The sequence below is a fragment of the Ceratotherium simum genome, chromosome 31, assembly GCF_057802395.1.
Source record: "Ceratotherium simum simum isolate JZ-2026a chromosome 31, ASM5780239v1, whole genome shotgun sequence".
In the NCBI taxonomy this organism is placed as follows: Eukaryota; Metazoa; Chordata; class Mammalia; order Perissodactyla; family Rhinocerotidae; genus Ceratotherium; species Ceratotherium simum.
In genome coordinates this window covers 29,195,466-29,221,135 of record NC_141930.1, presented here as the reverse complement: position 1 = coordinate 29,221,135, position 25,670 = coordinate 29,195,466, and the positions used below count along the sequence as shown (strand labels likewise).

The 25,670-nt window shown below is 35.6% G+C and overlaps 1 protein-coding gene across 3 annotated transcripts in view; it reads right to left on the bottom strand.

Annotated features, from left to right (window-relative positions):
- Positions 1-25,670, bottom strand: part of TMEM68 (transmembrane protein 68) — a 45,994-nt gene that overhangs the window by 12,472 nt on the left and 7,852 nt on the right. For all 3 annotated transcript variants that reach the window (XM_004435712.3, XM_087420557.1, XM_087420558.1), the window contains exons 2-6: positions 25,280-25,324; positions 21,629-22,022; positions 8,328-8,495; positions 5,520-5,713; positions 454-514 (exon numbers count right to left, since the gene is read on the bottom strand). In XM_004435712.3, the coding sequence (XP_004435769.1) occupies positions 454-514; positions 5,520-5,713; positions 8,328-8,495; positions 21,629-21,953 (748 nt within the window). In that variant the 5' untranslated portion in view covers positions 21,954-22,022; positions 25,280-25,324. The remainder of the gene's footprint in view (positions 1-453; positions 515-5,519; positions 5,714-8,327; positions 8,496-21,628; positions 22,023-25,279; positions 25,325-25,670) is intronic.

The window sequence follows — 25,670 nt, the reverse complement described above, 5'->3', positions numbered from 1 at the left end:
GGTTCAAAATATTAAAAAAAACAAAAACAAGAAGTAACAGAAATAAACCAAAGCAAATGATATCTCCTTAGGTTGTTCATCTTATTTCAATATCATATTTCTTCAGGGGTGAGTTAGGAAGACACTCTGGATAATATGTAAATTTGTTTTAAACCTCAACAACATGGTTTAATACAGTAAATTAGATAATTCACTCTGTAGTTTTAAAAAGCCCATGACAAATAAGCTTAAATATGTATATTAGACTCTTAAAAATCTAATATCTAAGAACCACCATTACTTAGAACCAGTTACCTCTTAGACTTGACATAAAAAAACATCTAAACGGTATATCCATTATCAAAAGTAACAATTCAAGATGATTCCTTACAGGGTTCAAAAGCCCAAATATTTAAAATATTACATTCTAAATATTACATTATAATTAGAAAAACCATACGAATCAGAACTTACTTGTTCCTCCAAGTGATCTAAATCCTTCTCGAATATTTTGTGTAAACATAGGAATAATAGGCTAAAGAGAGAATTTGAATTAAAAAGTAAATAAATCAATCCATTCAATGTCTCCATTGAGTCACTAATGTAAACTTTTGAGGACCTGTTTAAGATTATGAAAATAAGGTATTTTTAGAATAAAGGTATACTTTATCACCAGTGTGATTTATCAGACTAAATTTAACTTGATTATTTTAAAAAATATAAGTAGGAAACACTACCCTCTAGTGGTAATATATAATATTTCATTTACCACTTTTCCTATCATTCCACATAAACCCTTGAAACTCAAAATAAAGATTACAGTAATCATAATTTCATTAAATAAAATGAATCTGGTAAATTCAATTGGTTTTAGTGTGCTACTGAATAGTATGCTCACTGAAGAAAAAGTTGCAAGATGGAGATTCTCTCTACAAAAAATTTATATAAATTTAAATGACACGTTTTGGCAAGATGCTGTCAAGATATTAATGAAATACCACTTTTTTTTGTAAGCTTATTAAATCTAAAAATGTTCAACAACAATGAAAAGTAAGTACAAGACTCACTGCAAAAAAAAGCATATATAGAAAAGAATTCTTTACATCAATTTTGGAGAGTTTCTGCTCACGTTTATGGGTTTTATTTTTCCATAAATATCAATGATTATGTATGATTTTTTTAAATGGAGATCTTAACTAAATGTCATAAAACAACGGATGAAGTAGCAAAGGATCATGTAAGGAGGTTATGCCATGGTGAAACTGAAGTAGATAAAAAACTGAAAGAAACACTCTAAAATATACACAAAATATACTGAATTAAATGATGTTTTAGAATAGATAAAACTGGGGAGAGGGGGCAAGTACCACTTTACTTACAGTCTACCATCAGCATTTGCCTCAATCAGAATTACCTGCCTCAGTGAGCAGGGTTTGAGACATTTAAATAAGCTGATATTTAAAAAGTCATTCCTATTCAGCTTTGGAAAACAGTAAAATATAGTGGACTGAAGGAAAGAGACTAAAAGTATAGCTTTCTTCATAAAACTTATTGCCTCACATATAACTAACTGATCATTTATTTATTGTATCTCTCCTATCATCAGAAGGAAGACCCCTGATAGCAGGGACATTGCTGTATCCCAGCACCTAGAAGAGTGCCTGGAATAGAGTTAGTGCTAAAAGAAAGTGTGATGAATGAACACATAGAACAGAGAAACATTGCTGCTAATGAATTAAGTTTGTGTTCTCCGAATACAAAGGGTCAGAAACAGGCAGCGGCAATCTCAAAAGCAGTGAGGAAAAAGAGCAGCCAGGTAAAGAAAAGAAGTCAGATGAAGAATTTAAAATTTGACAGAGTTAATTCACAAAACAAACACATAAGACAAAGTACATTGACTCTTTTGTAAAAAATTCAGATTATGATCTAGAAAATCACCACTGGTTTTGTAAAATAAAATGAAGGTTGAAATCCTAATCTCTTAAATAGTTATAAAGTGTCTTTAGAGGTGAGAACTTAAAATGCCCAAAAAGGAACAGAAACCATTCAGCTCATATATACACCATTTTTCCTTCTCTGACCAGCACTGCTGAATTTATGTCTACTGACTAGCACGAACCCCGAAGCTTGTATTCAAGTATGCACTTTATAAAGACTCTTCAGGTTACATATCATCCTTTAAATAGCTAACTCTCCGCAAGCTGGACATTTCTAGACCCTACTAAAGAGGAGAAAGCGTACCCTAGCAGGCTCAGCATTCCAGGCTATAGACTGGACACATGGTTTCTAGATTTGCATTCAAGCTTGCAGCCTTAAAGCTGCAAGCATTACCTTATTACACCTTGATGTTGTAGTACAGTTATTCATTCCTTTTTCCTTGTGCACACTTTGTATACAAGGTAGTTGCATAAGTAACGCAGAATTAAATCCTGTTTACATGTATCCGTGTCTCTGTATGTATGTGTGTACACATATGTGTGCAAGAGAGAGGGAAGGTGTATTTTGCTAAAACTATTCTTGGGGAATCAGTTCAACATGGTCTTGGAGTCTTAAGTTTGCCACTAAAAAAGTGGGAACCATTTGACAAGTTGCTTACCAAGTCTAAGCCTCAGTTTCTTCATGTAAAAAAAAGTGGATAATAGGGGCTGGCCCGGTGGCACAAGCGGTTGAGTGTGCCCGCTCGGCTGTGGTGGCCCAGGGTTTGCTGGTTCGGGTCCCGGGCGTGCACCGACGCACCACTTGTTAAGCCATGCTGTGGTGGCATCCCATATAAAGTAGAGGAAGATGGGCACGGATGTTAGCCCAGGGCCAGTCTTCCTCAGCAAAAAAAGAGGAGGATTGGCATTGGATGTTAGCTCAGGGCTGGTCCTCCTCACAAAAAAAAAGGGGGGGGGGATAATAATAATTTTCCTACCTCAAAGGTTTTTTATAGATTGCAATAATACATATAAACAATTTTATTGAAACAAATGCTATTTTCTGTTACATCTGTTGTTTTCCAATTAGAGAAAACAGGCAAATTTTTTTCCCAACTTATTTAGATTCGAAGCTACCTAAAAATTCTTATCGAAATCATAATTCCCAGGAATTCACAAAATAAGGATTTATGTTATATCAAAAAGCCTGTAACTTTCAGATGAACCTTAACTATTTTCTACCAATATTTTGTGAACCTGTATTGACAGTCTAGATTTTTTCAGTTTAATTTCTATGTCACAATTTAAATGTAGTTAATCCTGAAACAACAGTCAAATTTTTACTCAAAGTTTACGATAATTCTCTGAGGCCTGTGAAGGGGTTTTCCAGACAGGATACTTGTGCCATCTACAACTATATCCATATACGACTGAAAGCTTTCCCTCACATATCTGGAAGGCCGCTCTAACCTCCAGGTCAGCAGACTCACTGTGAACGCAGTCAGGGAGGGCAACGGCACCGTTGCCTGCAGTCCTGAACTGAGTGCTCTGCTCTGCTTCTGCCTTGCTGTGTGACCCGATCCCTCCATCCCTTCATCTCTCTGTGACTGAGCTTCCTCATCTGTAACATTGGAATAATTACATATGTCACCTACTTACTGCAGGAGGACCAACATAAAGCCTTTAAAAGCACTGCAAGAAGTTGAAGTGGTACAATATTTATCAAACTTATAATGCTATTTTGTAAATCAGTAATGTTAAAGATTTTTGTTTTCAAACTTGTAAAAGGCTGTTTATTAAATTTTCTCAAGTTTTTGTATAAAAACCTTAACTAAATTATCTAGATTATGTTAATTATCTAGAAACTCTTTCAAGGACTGGAAAAGGAGTTCCTTTCTCTATATAATTTCTTTCTTTCAGGGCTTCTTCCAGGTAATGTTCCTTAAAACTGTCAACTTAAGGATGAGAAATTAGAATCCCATGATTGATTTATGTGATTCCAAATCTATTTTCGTCATTTTTATCTTAAGACTTAGAAGAAATAATTCTTTCAAAATATAAGCCTAAAAATTGAACTGTCTGATTAGGTTTTCAGCTTTTATCATTGCTTTAATATACATTACACTGATTTTTCTTAATTTTTGTCCAACTCTGCCTATATCCTTTTGTATTCTATATTATTCATATAGCCTAAGGTTTTGTTTTCTACATCAGGGCTTAAGACTTTTTGGAAAATAAAATGTGCTATAAATTAATTTTCTATATCACTAATACTATTAACATAAAATTAAATTCAAAAGGATCCTTTCTAGTAGTGTTTAATACTGTGTTAAGAAAAACCAATTCAATTCAACAAATACGAATAGCCTACTAAGTACTAGTCATTGTACTAGGGACTCAATATAAAAGATGGCCTTGTCCTCAAGGAGTTTATAATCTACTATAGGACAGTAGTGTTTAAATTTTTATGTTGTCTATTACTATACACTTGGGCAAGTACATTAACTCTTATACTAGGATCACATTATCAAAGCACTATAGCAATAACTTACTTCTAGGAGTTACATACATATATGTAAAGGAGAGAATAGAGCTCAATGCATTTAACTTTGCAATTAAAAAGTAAAAAACAATTTCCACTCTTCTTCCAATACTGGTCTTGGGTTAGAATGAGTCATCCATCATCTTTTCCTTTTTAATCAACAGTTTGTATTTGCAAGATGAACTGGCAAGCTAAGACTGCAGACTGGTCTCCTTACGTGGCAGCAATGAATATACAAAAAAACTGAAATGCGCAAGTACTGGCAGTACTCAACTAACTGGCCTGGAAAAAGAATACCACCTTGTCAAAGGTACTACAATTTCTTTTTCTGACAGACAATCTAAAACAAAAACAAAGAAGAAACATTCCATAAGTAATAAATAAGTGTTTCATAAGATAAAGTACAATATGGAGACCAAAAAGCTAAGAAATATTTTCCAAAGCAAAAGAAAAGGACAAAATGGCATTCACATTCTCCAGTCTACTAAGTAGAGTACAGTGAATCCCAGAGCAACACTTAATTTTAGTGACTAATTCACTTGTAAAGTCTTTTAAAAAGATCTAAATTACACTAATACCTATCTCTCATCTTTATTCATACTGTTAGATAGCTGATCACATTTGGTGATAAAAAAATGTTAGGAGTCATATAGTATTTGAGTCCTATTGTTACATAAATTGGTCACAGATAAAAGAATTGTAAAGGAAACAACCAACAACCAGCAATGAAATACGCCAACTCAGTTGTACCAAAGGATTAAAACACATAGAATTGGATTGATTATACTTATGAAAAAAAGATAACTGAAGGAATACAAAGAATTTTACAAATCTTATTAAAATAAGCCAGATTTTGAAATTAAAATATCACTTTGCTGGATATTTGCCAGATTGATTTTTTTTAAAGATGGCTTTCCATGCATAAGGAATATTTCTCTATTGTTACCTCTTAAAGAGTTATACATACTAATTTTTAAAGTAGTGTAATGTATCTAAATTCTTATATACTTTGGCTCACTATTTAAGCATTTATTTTAAATTCAACCTAGCTTTACTTTAATAATTAGTTTTATACAACTCACCACTTTTGCATCAATTGCAACCTGAGCAAAGCCTTTACGATTACCCCATATGATGTTGTAGGTTTCATCACTAAGTAGGGCTTCTCGAACTCCACCTGGTGAAATAGCTAACAAGTGACCACTCCTCAGAATTTCAACACATTTTTCTCTTGGTCCATGTAGAGCACAAAATACATCAAGTAATAAACTAAACCCTGTAAGAAACATTAGAATGAAGATATATCTTAAGTACTTCTTATCTAATTTTTTAAGACAGAAAGCTTCACAATCTACATAATTTACTATCTATACTTAAATCAGTAAATTCTTTTTTACTTTTTTAAAAATCAACAAGAACTCTTAAGGTTAACATAAGGTTAATATTGCTGGTAAAGTAATAGCTATACCTTATTGATCACCTATTAATGATCATCTCCTTAGTGATCACCTACTACTCTGGCTACTTTACATGTTCAAACTCTTATTAAAATTCACAAAAACCTTGGAAAACAGGGATTCGTATCTCCACTTTACAGATGAGGAAAGTTGGCTCAGAGAGCAGTAGCTTGCTCAAAGTCACACACCTAGCAAATGGCAGCGCAGAGATTCCAGTCCAGGTATGTCTAATCCAAAGCTCCTTCCACTGCATCTCCTGGCCAAACACTGTCTACAGTATTTGTTAGAGCACTCAGAAATGGTATCCCATCAGCAATCACAAATCTAATCTTCCATGAACCCTATAAGAGAATCACTCAAGAGAATGTGAATCTGACTATGCTTAGCCCTGCCAAAATTGGCAAGCCATAATCAAATCTACTGAAATTAAGTCAGATGATGCTAATTCCACAATTAAATTTTTTAAAATCCATAATAATAGCAAAATCATTAAGAGTTTTTAATAAAGTGAGTGTTTAACTCAGGAACAGCTAATTCCAGGTCTTAATATTATACAGTTTTCCAAATTATTACTACTTATAGATGAAAGAAATAATCCTATCAGTAATTAAATATTTTAACCAAATCCTAAACTGGAACTTCAGAGGACTGATGTTAGTATACATTATTCTTTGAGACTGGGAAATATGGGGGTGGGTAGTGAAAACTGTGCAGACAAACCAAACTTCTCATAGGTTTAAGGATCTGAAGTAAGATTATAAATATTATTAAGACTGAAATAGTTTTCATCCTACATTACATTAAAAGTTCACTGATTTAACTAGATGCATTCTCATAGCAAATGAACAGGGGAGGTTTCATAAATTACAAGATCATAAAGAGGAAAAATTTTTTAAAAGCCAAATGCTAAATAAAAATATTCACATTCTATTATATATATAAATAGAAAAAAAAATGGAAGCAACCTAATGTTCCATAAGAGAAAACTACATAAGTAAATATTTTAGTCATACATTAAAACTATTCTTTATATAACATGGTAAAATGTTAATGCTAAAATTAAATTTTTTAAAAAAAGAACACAAAACAGTTTGCAAACGTGAAAATATTCAAGTTAAAAATGAAGTAAAATAAAGCAAAATGGTAGCTGGTTATGTTAGGGTGGTAAGACTATAGCGATGTTCTACTCTTCTCTAGTTTCTAAATTTATTATAAAGTGATCAGATTACTTCTAAAGAAAAACCTTTTATAGCCAATTTAGTTTAAAGACAAAGCACAAGGGCTTTTTAGTGACTCAAGGATACCCAAAACTTTAACCATGTCTATGAAAGGCACTGAGTAGACTGTTATTTAATTCACTGCTTGGTGTTTGTCTTGTCTGTTGATGGGTGGCCTTTGCTTTTATTATTCCAGAGAACATATTATAAACTTTCTTAGCTTGTTTCTGGTGATTTAGTGACAGAAGAAAATAAGATTTAATCTCAATGAGTTTATTTTAGAATGATTTTTTTAAAACTTTACCATGTTTGAAACCACTCAGTTAATTAATCTATTTTAAAAGGTAGAAAGCCTTTACGAACAGATTAAAAAGAATGTAGTCTGGGGCCAGCCCAGCAGCACAGCGGTTAGGTGCACGTGTTCCGCTGTGGCGGCCCGGGGGTTCGCAGGTCCAGATCCCAGGCGCACACCGATGCACCGCTTGTTAAGCCGTACTGTGGCGGCATCCCATATAAAGTAGAGGAAGATGGGCACGGATGTTAGCCCAGGCCCAGTCTTCCTCAAGAAAAAAGGGGAGGACTGGCACTGGATGTTAGCTCAGGGCTAGTCCTCCTCACAAAAAAAAAAAAAAAAAATGTAGTCCTCAATCTTAAGATTTATAAGTCTACCAGGCAAGTCAAGTATGATAAAAGACATAATAGACTCTATTATGTCTATCCTATTAAGACAGGATTTCTGAGGAAATATTATATTACATGAAGACAAAATATATGCTGGCTAATTTTTATTTTTATTAATTTTGATTTGCTATCAAACTCTAATTATTATAAAATTAAACTCCAAAAATCAATACCTCGTTGAAGAAATTCATATGAAAAAAATCAACTACCTTCTATACCCAAATATAAATTATTAATTGTTTGGCAAAAGTTATGATTTATTTTTAAAAAGTGACATTCAGGATTTAACTTTGGAAAATAATGACTAAATACCTGTTAATAAAGAAAGTAAATTTTGGCCATAAAGTTTTTATATTTAGATATATTACCTAAACAGGATAATCAGATACTCTCAAATTGGAGTTCCAAGTGTGTTACCCTAAAAAGGCGAAAAGCTTTTCCAAATGATACCAGAGAGCTCAAAGATATAGACTATCACATAACTTGATCGTGTTAATTAAATATTTTAATATCACTATCCATAGTGAAAATTTACCTGGAATTTTAAAGACAAAGTGATCAGCTACTACTCGGCAAGTTCTGCCTTTATGGATAAAAATTTTAGCCATGAAGTAGTAAAAATCTATGGGAATAGCTCCATGATAAAAAATTATAAGTGCTGGTCCTTCCTCTGGTATTTTTTCCATTCCATGAACTTCATAACCTGTTAGAAAGACAAAATATAAATACTTAAAATATATTTATTAGTTTATTTACACTGAAGGATGGTTACTAACTCAGAAACTCAGTCTTTTCTTACAGAAGTGTATGGGCCTTGCTGTTTCCCATCCACTTTCCCTTCTTCTTCCCTTCCTCTTTCCCCTTCCTTCCCTTCTTGAACAAGTCAGTCCTACAGCCATGAGGTGGGCCAGAGGGCAGCAGGCCCTGTGTGGAGGGCGGTCTGGAGTATTTGAGCGCAGCCGGGGTGAGGAGGGCACTCACACGGGGTGTCCTAGAGCGGGCAGTCGAAGCGCAGGCACAGGAGAAGAGCCTGGAGTAGAGTGCTGCGGCCTGAGCGGGAAAAAGCGGGGAGCCAAGGTTGGGACGAGCATGGGGCCAGAGCCTGCCTGAAATGCGGACGGCACCCAGACACCTAAGTGGCCTGGTACTCGATGTCACAGCCCAAGTGGAGTAAGATGCCATCTGTGAGTGGCAGAGGATGGTGGCAGTGATGGGAGACTAGTTACATACAGGGGGATTGATAAATAAGTCTACATATTAAGGATAATGTGAGCCAGGCTTCTCAATGTTAGAGAAGGTGGTTGCAAATACAGAAAAGGAGAGAACTAGAATAAACTCTGTAGTCATAAGAGAACCTTGCTCCCACCCCAAGAACGAGAAAAAGCAGCATGTCAGAAAGCTGAGGTCCTCTCAATCAGATGAACTGAGCTCCCAAGGGTGACAACCCCCTCTAACGAGAGACAAGAAAACTGAGTATGGGTGGAAGAGGCAGGTGCCATACAAGTGGTTAAGAAGAAAACAACTGAAATGTTAACAAATACTTAAAGACCAAATGTAGGCGAGCACTGAGTGTAGAATCCCTGGGAACCCCAGACACAAACACGAGTCCACTCTCACTCACCAGCATTCCTCGACAGGCCTTGGTGGTGCTCATAAGACAAGTCAGGGCAAGGGCAGGCAAGAAACCCAAGAGAGGCCCTGCTAACGGTACAGAGAACAAAACCCCTTGCTTCCTGGAAGCTTCTCTTGTAAAAGCAAAACCTGACGCTGGGAGAGGTGCAGAAAACCCTTCCACCCCTTCTAAGAAAGGATATATGCAAAAGGCATCTGAGATGCTGGGAGGGACAGAGCTCCACACCCGCCTTCTCCTCTCCTCTGCCTCGCCCTGCCATCCCAGTCTCAGGCAAAAGGCCACTATTCCTAGGGAAGGGTAGAAGCCAAAGCATCTGCTACCGGGAGGTAGGGGGTAGGACCAGGGTCCTGAAATTGCATAAAGCAGAGATCTGCTCCACTGGGAGGAAGGGCAGGAAACTTGCTCCCAACCCCAAATCCGCCCCCGCCACACAAGGCAAAGTTTGCCTGCTACAGAGAAGAGGGAAAGAAACACTGAGAAAGCCTTACCTGAGCCTCAGGCATACAGGGCCTGTGTAAGATTCTGGCTGAACCAGGAAAATCGAGGAGTGCCCTCGCCACCCCTATCCCGACTACAAGCACTGCATGGAGTTACAAGCAAACGCAACCTTTTCCTGGGGGAGAGGCAGGAGCCTACAGAGAGACCCCTTCTGTGGCACAGGTATACAAGATTGAGGGTGGAGCAGTAACTGAGAAAAACCCTCTGGTACCCCGAGCCCTATACTGTGCATAAGGTAGCATTAGGATTTTGAAGTCTGCGCTGAACTGAAGATAATTATAGCTACAATAAAACCCAAGCCCAGTTCAACTACTGAGTGACTGAATTAACCACCACCTCATTCACTAAATGGCCTAACAGAAAAAGGCCAATTTTCAGTTATAAACACTATTTACATCAGTCTCTACTGTTCTTTCACAAACAATGCCCAGAATTCAATAAAAAAAATTATGGGACATACAAAACAACATGAAAAAAAAATCCCTTGTCAAGAGATTGTTTAATCAAAAGAACCAGACTCAAATGTTTAAATTATCAGACAATAACTTTAAAATAACTGGGCCAGCCCTGTGGCTTAGCGGTTAAATGCGCGCGCTCCGCTACTGGCGGCCCGGGGTGCGGATCCTGGGTGCGCACCAACGCACCGCATCTCCGGCCATGCTGAGGCCGCGTCCCACATAACAGCAACTAGAAGGATGTGCAACTATGACGTACAACTATCTACTGGGGCTTTGGGGAAAAAAAAAAAAAAAGGAGGAGGATTGGCAATAGATGTTAGCTCAGAGCGGTCTTCCTCAGCAAAAGAGGAGGATTAGCATGGATGTTAGCTCAGGGCTGATCTTCCTCACAAAAAAAATATATATATATAAAATAATTATAGTTAATATGTTAAAGATCTAGTGTAAAAAGTAAACACAAGCATAATCAGATTAGAAATTTCAGCAGATAGAAGGAAATTATTAAAAAAAGAGTCAAATGGAGAGGCTATATACTTGAATGAGATCTAGAGATTAGATATGAGTAATATATCAATGTTAATTTCCTGATTTTAATGGTTTTATTGAAGTTAAGTAGGAGAACATCCTTGTTTGTAGGAAATATTCACTAGAAGTGTTAAAGAGAGGGTAATGTAGGCACTTACAGTCAAATGATTTAGGAAAATAAGTTCTTTGTACAATACTTGGAATATTAATTTTTAAAAAGTCTATGAATAAAAACAACAATCTTATTAGCTTCTATGGAAAAATCATGTAATATCAGAGACTCACAGAATCTACAATGTACAAGAACCTTCAGGTTCCAACCTAACAGATAATATTAGAACTTAGGACTATTAGATTGAGGTTATCCAAGGAGTCACACATCTCTGAAACATCAAGCACACTTGATTGAATCTGCTAGCTTCTAGGAAACAACCCGGACGCTTCTGTGTAAGCTTGCTATAGAGTAGTTCCATAGAAGTACAAGCAGGTTGTGAAAGCCGTAATGAAATGAGCAGATAAGGGGGAGCAGGTGAAAAGGGCCAGGGTGGAGACATCAATTACGTTATAACTTCCCTATGAGCTTACACAGCCTAGAGTATAATTTAATAGTGAGTCATAAAATAATTCACTGACAAAAATAGGAAAAACTCTTAACTAGTGCAAACCAATGCAAAATAAAATGCCATTTAAACTGTTAAATACAAATGGATAACTTAATAATGCTGCAAACTTTTATTTCATTCACAAACATAAGACATATATATACATATATAAATTATTCTTTAGAAATTCCCTCCATTCTATTAATTAAAAACAAAAAAGATTTTATAGAATCCAACTAGTACATGAGGAGGAAAAAAACTGTGATGAGAGATTTGAACTAGATGTCAAGAAAACATCTGTCCTGTATTACAAGCAAGATTAGAGACTCATGCCATCCCTTACCTCTCCTTCCTGCCACAGTGTAAACCCTATTCCAAGTCACTGTAAGCAAGAACAAGAGTTTCAGTACGGGAAGCCAATGACAGGACAAAAAGGGTGGTAGAGATGGGGAGAGGGATCATTTCTGGAGGCTTCCTGCTAACTTAACCCCAATTCAAGGTTGGCTTCCTGGCTGTCCCTTTTTTCTCCTCTGCCAGCTAAAGATTCATGTAAGATCCACCTATGCTTCAGAGGAAAATGTCCTGGGTACTTTATCACAGGAGTTGGGAACTCATACTATGAGGAGCAGATGGAATGTGATCATGGCTCTAGTCATAAGATCTGCTTTTCCTTCCCATCTCACAACTGTCAGGCATGCCATCACAGACCAATGGCAGAGTTAGGCTCAAAGAAAAAGGAAGGGTAAAAAGGAAAGAAATCTCGAGTGGCTCTAGCGGAAAGGAAAGGAGGTTCCTACTGCCATATTACTCCACACAGGACAGCTGTCCCAGGAAGGCCCACCACTCACAAGACAAAAGTAAAGTCCAGAATATAGAAATCAGACACTATCAGTCTATTGCCTTCCTTAAGTTTATCGCTGTTGATTTGCTAAGAAACAAGCATTTAAATAGCTTCAGTGTATATTTTAGAGCAGAAAATTCATTTTTTTTAAGTAGGCAATTTTTTTTTTTTTTTTTTTTTGCAGGGAAGGAGTCGCCCTGAGCTAACATCTGTTGCCAATCTTCCTTGTTTTTTTTCCCTCCCCAAAGCCCCAGTGCATGGTTGTATTATCCTAGTTGTAAGTCCTTCTAGTTCTATGTGAGCCACCACCATAGCACAGCAACTGACAGACAGGGGGTGTAGTTCTGCAACCAGGAAGCGAACCCAGGCCACCGAAGTGGTGAGAACACTGAAATTGAACCACTAGACCATCAGGGCTGGCTCAAAAATTCATTTTTAAAGCAGTTTATAATGTCTTCACCAAACAAATTAAATTATATGTGATAACTGTGATTCTGGTATTGAAGGAAATAAACTACTTGGTAATATTTCAAATGGACTCAAGAGAATGATTTTAAAAATTAAATTTAATGATATTTCAAGATTTTCTATCTTTCTATTCTTTTAACATTCCTTTCCAATTACCTAATTCTAATTCAAATAATTCAATTTACTTTAAGCCCTAGAAAACAATCACTGAGGTTGTCTGAAGTTACCAAAAGGATCAACTGTCCCATCAGATAAACTTTCTGAGAAATAAAGAATACTTCTTTGAGGGATTCTACACTGAATATTTCTGAGGTTCTCTCTTACTTTCCAGATTATTAAAAAAAAAAAGAATTAAGAAATCATTGAACTACTTATATAATACTAAATCACCCAATTGAAAGCAGAAAAATTCAATTAATCGATTCTTGACAAACTATAGTTTACCACAGTGCCACTAAACCGTATGTCCAAATGTTATTTAACTGTGGCACTCTTAGAGCACAGACGTGATCACAGCACTCCTTGCTCAGAAAGCATCCGTGGATTATCACTCCAGTCCAACATTTTTAAGGCCTTTTAGATCGAGTGCCTATCAAGTGATACTAGTCAGATTCCTTCATGTATCAGGTGGACTAATGGTGGCTCCCTGAATACACCTTCCCATCTTTGTGCTTCTGTTCATGTGACTGCCTCCCAAGGGAGCACTTCCTGTCCCGTGTTTCCCTGTCTAGCAGAAGTAGAAATCTTAGGGCACTTTGACTTCTCCTCCCACAGACTCTATATTCACCTGGTCACCAAGTTCTGTGCATAGTACCTCGAAAAACTCGCTTACATCTTTCTTTCTTCCCAATGTTAGTTTCAAAGTGCAGCCCCATCATCTCCTGCCTATAGTACACCAACTCTAAGGGGATCTGACGAGCAATAGAAGCTCAGAGAGAGCAATTACAAAGGCAATTATCGTCACTGTCCATCCAACCACTATCCTGGGAGGGAAAGCCTCAAAATGCAGATTTTGAGTAGTCTGGGCCCCATTAATAGGAACATCCCTATTCTGTGATGAATGTGGCTCTCTTATTTGATACCATTAGATGTGAATTTATTTACCTCCCATGTTCTGACCCCATGCTCACTAAGCACTCTCCTGATTTTTTGGCTTCCCATGCAGCTTAGCCCACAGGAAGAGGATTTGAAGGTCACTTGGAGCTCAAGCAGTATCATCTCCATAGCAATTTTTTATTATGTAAATGAATTAACTGCCTACTGCTTTAGACATCAGTATCATGAATTCAGATAAGGATAATCTTCTAAGAGATAGATCCCTTCTAAATTTGTCATCAAAAATCCATTTTTAAGCCTATATACCTATACTCTATGGTAAACTAACAATGCCATCTTTTGGGTATTCCTCAGGAAAGCACATAGAACTAAATTAGCTATAAAACAAAGTCCAAACTCCTGAACATAGCATTCAAGATCCTTCAAAAGTTAGCTTCAGTCTACCTTTCCAGGTTCATCATGCAGCATACCTCTCACCCACAAATGATGCGTCTTCTAGTCCTGAATACACCCTGCATTTTATTTACTGACACTGATGTGTGCGTGTGTTTTAACATAAATGGTATCCTACTATGACTGCAGTTGTAGTTTCTCCGTTCAACAATGTATCTTGGAGATCTACCCTTGACAGGCACATGTCGTGATCACACTCTTTTTCATGGCTACAAAGTATTCTATAATAAATTCCTATCACAGTTCATTTAGCCATTTCCCTATTCAAAGACAACTGGATTGTTTCCAACTGTTCACAAATATTGCTGCAATGAATACCGCTTTATGACGCATTCTTGTGCACTCAACACGTGAGTGTACCACTAGAACAGATACTAAGAAGGGCAGCTGTTGTTCGATATGCCCACTTTAAATTACAGTAGATTCTACCAACTGTCCTCCTGACTAGCTGTACTACGTTACTTTCTCACATGCATTGGAGTTCCCTTCTCCACATTCTCATCATTTAATGTTATCAAACTTTTTAATTTTTGCCAATCTTTGAATAAAAATGATACCTCAATGTGGTCTTAATTGGCGTTTTCCTAATTACCAGTGGGCTTGTGTATGTTATAATTATTGGCCATTTATGTTTCCTAATCACATGCTTAGGCCATTTTTAAGTTAGATTTTTTTCTTCCTAATTTATTACTTTCTAAGATACATTCTAAATAACTTGTGCTGATCTGTCCCGTATTTTGACATGTGTTTTAGTTATGTCCTTTTCAGTAGCTTTTGTTTTTCTGTGTCATCTTTCAGAAGACCTTCCCTATCTGGAGATTGTCAAATACTTTCTTATGTCTTTTCCTGCTGATCCGGAATACTACTTTTATCATTTACTAAATGCACAAGTTTCTGGACTCTTGAATCTGTTTGATCTATTTGTGACAATCCTTTCCCTGTATGATTTTAATCATTATAAATAACGTTGGTGTTTTTGATATGATAGGGAAAATACTCCCTATTTTGTTTTTTCAAATTTGCCTTGGTTATTCTTATTTACTCTTCTGTATGAATTTTTAAAGTTGCATGAAAAATCAGTTGGAATTGCATTGAATTAATAAATGGACTGGAAACATGGGCTGTAGAGTGACATTTTTACTGTACTGATACTTTCCATCCACTTATTTAACTCTTTTTTGAATTCCATCTATAAAGTATACAGTTTCTCTATAGTGCTCTTACATGTTTTTTGTTAGATTTAGTTTTAATAGAATTTTTCCTTTCCATTTTTAAAATGATTATTGGTGGTATCTGAGCAGTTACTAATTTTGTGTTGATCTTGAACCCATTTCCCTTTGCTAACCAATCTTATTAGTACTGATAAGTTTGTTAGTTGATTCACTTGGTTCTTTCAGTTGTCTCGTCTAATCTTTCTACTTCCTTCTTTATGCTTATTGCTATAATTATATTATAGGTATACCTCCAGGATAATGTTAAATAGTACTGGTGAGAGCATCCTGGTCCTGTTTCCTACTTACTGGAATTGCTTTAATATTTCTCCACTTCTCCATTACGGATCATGTTTGTCGAAGATTTCTGGAACATTCCATTTATTAGTTAAAGGAGTACTTTTTAGTCCTCACTTGCTAAGATTTTTCATCATAAGTACTGAATTTTACAAAATTATTTTTTATGAGACTGACCTGAAAATCTCCTTTTTGTGTGTGCTCTCCTAAGTTTTTGTTTGTTTGTTTGTTTTTGGTGAGGAGGACTAGCCCTGAGCTAACATCTGATGCCAATCCTTGCCTTTTTCTTGAGGAAGATTGGTCCTGGGCTAACATCTGTGCCCATCCTCCTCTACTTTATATGGGACGCCACCACAGCATGGTTTAGCAAGCGGTGCGTCAGTGCGCGCCCCGGATCCGAACCTGCGAACCCCGGGCCACCACAGTGGAGTGCACGCACTTAACCGCTGTGCCACCAGGCGGGCCCTCTCCTTAGTTTTGATAGCAGTTATGCTAGCCTTGCAAAATAAACTGTATAGCTCCACACTTTCTTCTACGTTCTGAAACAGTTTGTTCTAAGATGGGCATTATTTGTTCCTTAAAAGTTTGGTATAACTTATAAAGCTCTTGGCCCTTTGTGAAAGGAGGAGGAGATAGACTTTGATGACTGTTCCAATTTATTTTATGATTCCTGGTCTGTTCGGTTTCTCTCTTCTACTTGAACTAATTTTGATCATTTCTGATTTCCTGCAAAACTGTCCATTTCGTTTAGGTTTTAAATACAGTAGTGGGAAATATTTACTCAATTTTTTCCTAACTATTCGTCAAAGCTTCGTTCAAAAGCTACCTCCTCTGTGAACAGTGCTTTTATTTCTATGTCCCATAGAAAAAAGATGAACATTCACTGAGCGTTTACATGCCAAAGACTGTATTGGATCCATAAGAATTATTTAGTCCTCACAAAATGCCTCCACAGATGAGGAAACCTAAGTGAGAAAAGCTCATATAAGTTACTCAAGGTCATGGTGGGGCCAGGATGCAAACCCACTATGTCCAACTCCAAGGTCTGTGCTTTTGCCCCATATCACACCTCCTACTACAGGTAAGTCCATGCTAACCTACATCTGTGATTTTCAAATGCTGGTTATAATCTAATTAGTGAGTTGTGAAATCACTTTCGTAAGTTATAACCAGCATTTTTCTTTTTAAATAAGAGAGGAGAATAGAAAATAGAGCAGATCACATGTAGAAAGTATATATACTTTTCATGAAACAGTATATACACGTGTGTGTATACTGGGTGGCAAAATGCATTTCTTACCAGGAATAATAGTCATAAATGTGATAGCCTAAAACTGTATCTTGAATATACTAGAGATCTTCACTATATTAATAATGAAAGATGCCCGATAATTATAATAGCTAACATTTATTGAACATTTAATATGTAATACAGATTATGCTAAATACTTTAAATGAAATTTCATTGAATTCTTACAATGCATTTTACAAAAGAGGAAAATGAAGTTCAGAAAAATTAAGTATCTTGTTTGAGAAGGATTATTTACCTAGTTTTAAAGTAGCTCCCCGAGATACTTATCAACTACAAGATTAAAAGGATAGCAACTTTATGGTGGAGAAACCTGGCAGACACCTCCTTAACCAAGTGATCAAAGTTAATATCACCAGTAATAAAACATATCAACATCAAGAACCTCTGATATGATGCACTGAGAAGAACACATCATCATTTTTGTGGTATTCTCGCCAAAAATACATAACTTCAATTCAATTATGGAAAACATCAGATCTAAATTGAGAGACAGTCTACAAAATAACTGAGAAGTACTCTTCAAAAGTGTGAAGGTCATGAAAGACAAAAAAAAAACACAACTAAATAACTGTCATAGATTGGGGTGGACATGACAATTAAATGCAGTATGGGATCCTGAAAAAAGGGTACTGGTGGGAAAACCGGTAAGATCCGAATAAGGTCTGTAGTTTAGTTAATAATAGTATTCTACCATTGTTAATTTGACAATTGTTCAAATGGTTATATAAGATGTTAACAGTAGGGGAAGCTAGGTGAAAAACAGGAATTCTCTGTACTATTTTTTGCAACTTTTCTGTAATTCTAAATTTTTTTCAAAATGAAGCTTTAGAAAATCATAATTATTACTAAAGGAAGGGAGGAGGAGGGAGAGGGAGAAGGGGGGAGGAGGAAAAGAAGAAAGCGAAAAGGGGGAAGGGAATAGGGGGCAGGAAGTTAGGTAACTTGTCCAAGGTCACCCAGTACCCAGGGAGAGCCTGGTTTTGAACTCAGGCAGTCTGACTGAGGAGTCCTTCACTGCATGAAAGACAGAAGAGGTGAAAGAAAACTCTTATTCAACTGAAGTAGAGAGAGGTTGTTCTCTTGATACCCCAATTTAATTTTCCCATAAAAAAATTTGCTACATATGGTTTAATTTATAGGACCATTTTAGTGAATAAAATGTGTCCAGTTCTTTAAAAAAATAACAATAAAATATGAATTAAAAGAAAGTTGAGTTTGTGCTATTATGATCTAATTTTTTTAAAAAGTCAGTAACCCATATAATATAAATAGTAAACTATATGATCAGACTACTTAATTAATCAAACCACTGCATTTTTCCAAAATTTTGTATTGCCAATGAATTGAAGCAGTTATATTGGTGTTAGGTAAGCATAAATATCATTTTCAGAAAATGAAGTAAATTTCCTTATAAAACAAAAACGACAATAATATGTACACACACACAAAATAAAACAAGGTAAAACAAACTAAAAGCCCCAAAGATAAAATATTCCTTATTTCCCTGAAGTGAAAGTTATGGTCCTCATTACCTTTACAGTTGTGCTAAAATACACAGTTTTGTTTTTTTGTGTGGTTTTTTATTTTTTGCAGGAGAAGATTCGCCCTAAACTAACATCTGTTGCCAATCTTCCTCTTTTTTCCTTCTTTCCCCCAAAGCCCAGTACATAGTTGTGTACAGTTGCAAGTTCTTCTGGTTCTTCTATGGGAGCCGCCGCCACAGCATGGCTACTGACAGACAAGTGGTGTGGTTCTGTGCCCAGGAACCCAACCTGGGCTGCCAAAGCGGAGCACGCAGAACTTTAACCACTAGGCAATCAGGGCTGGCTCTAAAATATATAGTTTTAAAGTTTCTCAAAAACATCTACATATCTTATTGAGGACTCTTCCTCATCATATTAATTTTCAGGGGAAATCATTAAATATTATGAGTCCACCTTTTAAAAATATTATTCATTTTTTCCAAGCATAATGTTTTTTGAATAATAAGTCAAAATTTTTATAGTTTAAAGGCTGTCAGTAACTTGAGAGTAGGGACTTCACTGACCCATCACCAAGCAAACTACCTAGAAATGTAGGTATTTAAGAAATATCAAATTAATGTTTCTTGATTTAGTACAGGCATTATGTTGCACATAAGAATCAGAATTTTTTTTAAAATAACAGAGCTCTTACATTATATATAGTACGAGGGTAAAATTTAACTTCAAAATAGAAAACACTGGATAGATTCTTGTACAAAGATACTTACAGTAAACAAATTATAAATAAATTATGATTCAGTAGGTAACTGACTAAAGTAGTTACAAGATTTACAGAGTTCCATGTAGTCATTAGCCATAAGGCTAAGTGGCACAAAAAATACTAGTCTGCCACATACATAAAAAATGATACACATACCACAATTTTAAGAGAACTTAATGTATGGCAAATTTTAGGTGACTATTATTTTCTTCTTTATATTTTTTTATATTTGCCATGTTTTTACAATGAAAACTTTATTAGTTAAAAAATCCCTTTGAAGAGTCTTTAAAAAGCATGAATTAAAATGATTTGACACCAATACCAAGTCCAAATATGCACACAAATGCCTACTACATATGTTACTAAAGAACAGGGTAAAGAAAATCATTTTAAAAAGTATCACTTACCCTAATAAAATACAATGTTGTTATCATAATAAAACATTAAAACAGGCTAAGAACTACATATTTTACCTCTTCTGAGCTATAAGTGCACATCTAAAAATACCTCAAAACATAAATAAATAAATAAAAATACCTCAAAATTATATATTCTACTACAAAATAAGTTAGTGCTTGAATTTATCCAAATTAATCATTCCTCCTGAAATATAAATTCAAATTCCTTACAATATACATTATCCTGAAATATAGGGGGTGTATATATGAGAGGGGGATGTATATTCCCAATGAGTATTATATGAGTATTATAAACGATGCTACTGAATTTTTCTATCACTGTTTTAAAGACAATGAACAGTAGCAGTCTACACAGATGCAGTCTCTGCAGACATACACACGTGGAATGCTGCAGTAACATCTTGCCTTATATAAAACATGAGAGGGTATGAGAGTTGTACTGACTGGCAAGACCACTAGTACTAATGAGTAAATATTAAGAATTCAAAACATCAAAGGTATATGGTTCCTGTTTGCAAACCTGCCGAATACCACTACTTATGACCCTGAATCCCCAACCTGGGACAAACTTACCACACAGCACAGATCACAACAGCACAGGCCTTAGAGCCTGATATCTGAAGTTGTATCCTGGCTCTTCTTCCTAGCTTCCTACTGTGACTTGGGCAAATAACAACCTCTCTGTTCCCCAGTTCCCTCATGGGAAAACTGTAAAATGGAGATAATACATAGAATCTATCTATTATGTTAAAAGGTTTAAAAGAATTAATGCACATTAAGCATTTGACAGTGTATGGCATAGTAAGAGCTCAAAAGAGATTTGTAAGTACGTATGTAGTTTGAAAATGACAACACGTTAGCCTAATTAGCATGTCATTGGTGATCCTTGCTAACAGCAGCCTATACTTCAGTGATGTATATATCCTCAAGTGTCTATTTCAAAATCTGTGCTTCCTTCCATGTCTTTCTGTGAAACCACCTTGATGCTCAACAACATGATACAGAAAGCACATCTTTGTACATGTATATTGAACTCTCAGTATTTTTGTATAGTCCAAAAACAAGAGAGACCAACAAATAAGGTAAAAATTGGTAGAGAAAAACACCAAGTCCTTGAAAATAAGCGACTAGAGGGCAATTTTCATGATAGCCAAACGAAGAAGACCCAATCATTAAACATAAAACATGACAATCTCTCAAATAATAGAGAAAAGAATGAATATGCTGGAGAGAAACTTATTGCTATCTCTTTTGTTCAGAAAGACATAACGACTGCTGAAATGAATCAAACAGAAAATGGGTAAATTATGGTATACAAATTATATTTAATTTAATATTATTTATATTATTTATTTTATATTAATATTTATATTATTTATATTAAATAAAATATTACTTAATAATATTAAATAAAAATATTATTTCATTTTTTTAAAATCTCTACACTGGGAAAGTCAAACTTACTTTGAACAAAGTGGAAGTAAATTATAAATAAAGCATTTTCAAAACAGTTTTCTACATAGTTTTAATTAGTCTCTTACTCTTTTAGATATCTTAAATATAAATTTTTATATTTTAGCTTATAGTGCCTACACTGCTGTGTGGTTCTTTGCTTAATGGAAACTTATGTGTTTGGAAGAAAATATTTTAAGAAAGACATATTTATGCACAACGCATACAAACAGATGACAGGAAATAGTAAATATCCCATCCATTATACTTTTCAGTAGCTTGTCAATCAATAAAACGGAATGATAATATAGTTTCAGTACCACACACATGGAGAGCAACACACAGAGATCAAAGTAATCTTGCTTACCATGCCAAACTGCTGCGTGTCCATCCCACAGAGTTGCCACTGTCTTCCTTGCACCATCCCATAAATTATGAGAATATGCTTCTTTTAATACATTCTTCCTCTTATAAATGTGTAAGAAAATAATAGTAAGGTAGAGAAGAAAGATAGTAAAGTAAGGAAGTATTAAAAGTATTAGTGGTGTAAAAACCCATAAGAGATAGTTTGCAAAATTCAAATAGTCCTCTAATTGCTCCACACCAAACCATTCTTCGAGTATGTGAATCAGACAAGTCATATAGGGCATGGAATCCTGTCCCACACCACAGGTTTGATTATTGTCTATCATTTTTCTTTAGGTGAAAATGACAAATTCAGTCTCTTTCTTCCTTGTCATGGCAGGTCTTTAATTTTGTCACTAGAAGGGAAAAATAATCCAATGTTACTCTCTTCACAGCTGAAAAGTTAAATGTTTTAGTATACATAAATACTATATAGAGTCCTTTCTTAATACCACAAATTAGTAGATTGGTAATGGTTAATTTTGCTGCAGATTTAAATGTGAAAATTATAACATTTCATCCGTCCACTCATGAAGCATGTTGGGTTCAGCTTCTGAAATAACTCACAAGCGATCATTGAGAGAGGAAAATGAAGCTGATGAAGAATGAAACCTCAGATTGATCTTAATAATCTGACTTACATCGTAAGTAGATCATATTGAACATCTGTATCTTAAACTAGGTTATGTTGAGATAACTCTGTTCTTTACCAAAGAAAACATCAATATCTGACTCGATAAAAGTAACCTGATTCTTCTGAATAGACCAATAACAAGTAAAGAGATTGAAATAGTAATCAAAAACCTCCCAAAAAATAAAAGTTCAGGACCAGATGGCTTCTCCAGTGAATTTTACCAAACATTCAAAGAAGATTTAATACCCATCCTCCTCAAACTATTCCAAAAAATAGAGGAAGATGGAACACTTCCTGAATCATTCTATGAGGCCAACATCACCCTGATACCAAAACCAGACAAAGACAATACAAAGAAAGAAAATTACAGGCCAATATCGCTGATGAACATTGATGCAAAAATCCTCAACAAAATATTGGCAAACCGAATACAACAATATATTAAAAAGATCATACACCATGATCAAGTGGGATTTATACCAGAGACGCAGGGATGGTTCAACATTCGCAAATCAATCAACGTGATACATCACATCAACAAAACAAAGAATAAAAACCACATGATCGTCTCAATAGACGCAGAGAAGGCATTTGACAAGATACAACATCCATTTATGATAAAAACTCTCAATAAAATGGGAATAGAAGGAAAGTACCTCAACATAATAAAGGCCATATATGACAAACCCACAGCTAACATCATACTCAACGGGGAAAGACTGAAAGCCATTCCTCTGAGAACAGGAACGAGGCAGGGCTGCCCACTCTCACCACTCCTGTTCAACATAGTACTGGAGGTTTTGGCCAGAGCAATTAGGCAAGAAAAAGGAATAAAAGGAATCCAAAGAGGTAACGAAGAAGTGAAACTCTCACTATTTGCAGATGACATGATTGTATATATAGAAAACCCTAAAGAATCTGTTGGAAAACTGTTAGAAACAATCAACAACTACAGCAAAGTTGCAGGGTACAAAATCAATCTACAGAAATCAGTTGCATTTCTATATGCTAATAATGAACTAACAGAAAGAGAGCTCAAAAAGATAATACCATTTACAATTGCATCAAAAAGAATAAAATACCTAGGAATAAATCTTACCAAGGAGGTGAAGGACCTATACAATGAGAACTACAAGACATTATTGAGGGAAATCCACGATGACATAAAGAAATGGAAAGATATCCCATGCACGTGGATTGGAAGAATAAACATAGTTAAAATGTCTATATTACCTAAAGCAATCTACAGATTCAATGCAATCCCAATCAGAATCCCAATGACATTCTTCACAGAAATAGAAAAAGAATACTAAAATTTATATGGGGCAACAAAAGACCCGAATAGCTAAAGAAATCCTAAAGAAAAAGAACAAAGCAGGAGGCATCACAATTCCTGACTTCAAAACATACTACAAAGCAATAGTAATCAAAACAGCATGGTACTGGTACAAAAACAGACACACAGATCAATGGAACAGAATTGAAAGCCCAGAAATAAAACCACACATATACGGACAGCTAATTTTCGACAAAGGTGCTAAGAACATGCAATGGAGAAAGGAAAGTCTCTTCAATAAATGGTGTTGGGAAAACTGGACAGCCACATGCAAAAGAATGAAAGTGGACCATGTGCTATCGCCATTCACAAAAATTAACTCAAAATGGATCAAAGACCTGAAGGTGAGACCTGAAACTATAAAACTCATAGAAGAAAATATAGGCAACACACTATTTGACATTGGTTTTAAAGGAATCTATTCGGATGACATGCCTACCCAGACTAGGGAAACTAAAGAAAAAATAAACAAGTGGAACTTTATCAGATTAAAGAGCTTTTATAAGACAAATGAACCCAGAATCAAGATGAACAAACAACCAACCAGCTGGGAGAGAATATTTGCAAAACATACATCTGACAAGGGGTTGATCTCCATAATATATAAAGAAATCACACAATTGAACAACAAAAAAACAAACAACTCGATCAAAAAATGGGCAGAGGAAATGAACAGACACTTCTCCAAGGAAGATATACAGATGGCCAATAGGCACATGAAAAGATGCTCAACATCACTAACCATCAGGGAAATGCAAATCAAAACAACACTAAGATACCACCTCACGCCCGTTAGAATGGCTATAATCACCAAGACAAAAAACAACAAATGTTGGAGAGGATGTGGAGAAACAGGAACCCTCATACACAGCTGGTGGGAATGCAAATTGGTGCAGCCTCTATGGAAAACGGTATGGAGATTCCTCAAAGAATTAAAAATAGAGATGCCCTATGATCCAGCCATCCCACTACTGGGAATCTATCCAACGCACCTGAAATCAACAATCCAAAGAGGCTTATGCACCCCTATGTTCACTGCAGCATTATTCACCATAGCCAAGAAGTGGAAGCAACCTAAGTGTCCCTCGACTGACGATTGGATTAAGAAAATGTGGTATATATATACAATGGAATACTACTCAGCGATAAAAAAAAAGACAAAATCGTCCCATTTGCAACAACATGGATGGGCCTGGAGCGTATTATGTTAAGTGAAATAAGCCAGAAAGAGAAAGACAAACACGGCATGATCTCACTCATATGTGGAATATAAACCAACACATGGACAGAGAAAACTGGACTGTGGTTACCAGGGCAGTGGGGGTGGAGGGTGGGCACAAGGGGTGAAGGGAGTCATATATGTGGTGATGGACAAACAAAAATGTGCAACCCAAAATTTCACAATGTTAGAAACCATTAAAACATCAATAAAAAAAAAAAAAAAGTAACCTGATTCTTTAGGAAATGATGACATACATTTTTGGTTACTGTCTTTTATAAGCAGGTTTATAGACAAGTTCTCTGTTCTTTTGATGTTATGCAATAATAAAAATTTATCAGCATCATTTTTATCTTATAATTACTAAAGACTGAAAATACAGCCATACAATTATGTCACTCTCTAAACCAGTCACTTAACTTACCAGAAATTAGACAAATATCTTGTCCCAAGCTTCAACGTATGTACTCTGGAAAACAGTATACAAATGGAAGAAAAATATGATTAAAAAAAGATTATCATTAATACCTAGATTGAGAATTTCCATAAAATAAATAGCAGGAGACATTCACACATGTGTGACAAATATGACTGCAGCCTCACACTAGTGTATCACAATTAAAAATTATACTCACGCTACCAATGCTTTAGTGAGGACACCTCTATGCACTGTTTAGTTCCATTATATAAAGCCCCACCTGAGATTTTTTTTTAATTCAAAGCTATAAAAAACTTTGCTTCTTCAGAGAAAAAGTATGAAGTTAAGACATGTAACTGACTATGCCTCTTTTTAGTAACTTTGCCAGATAATATGA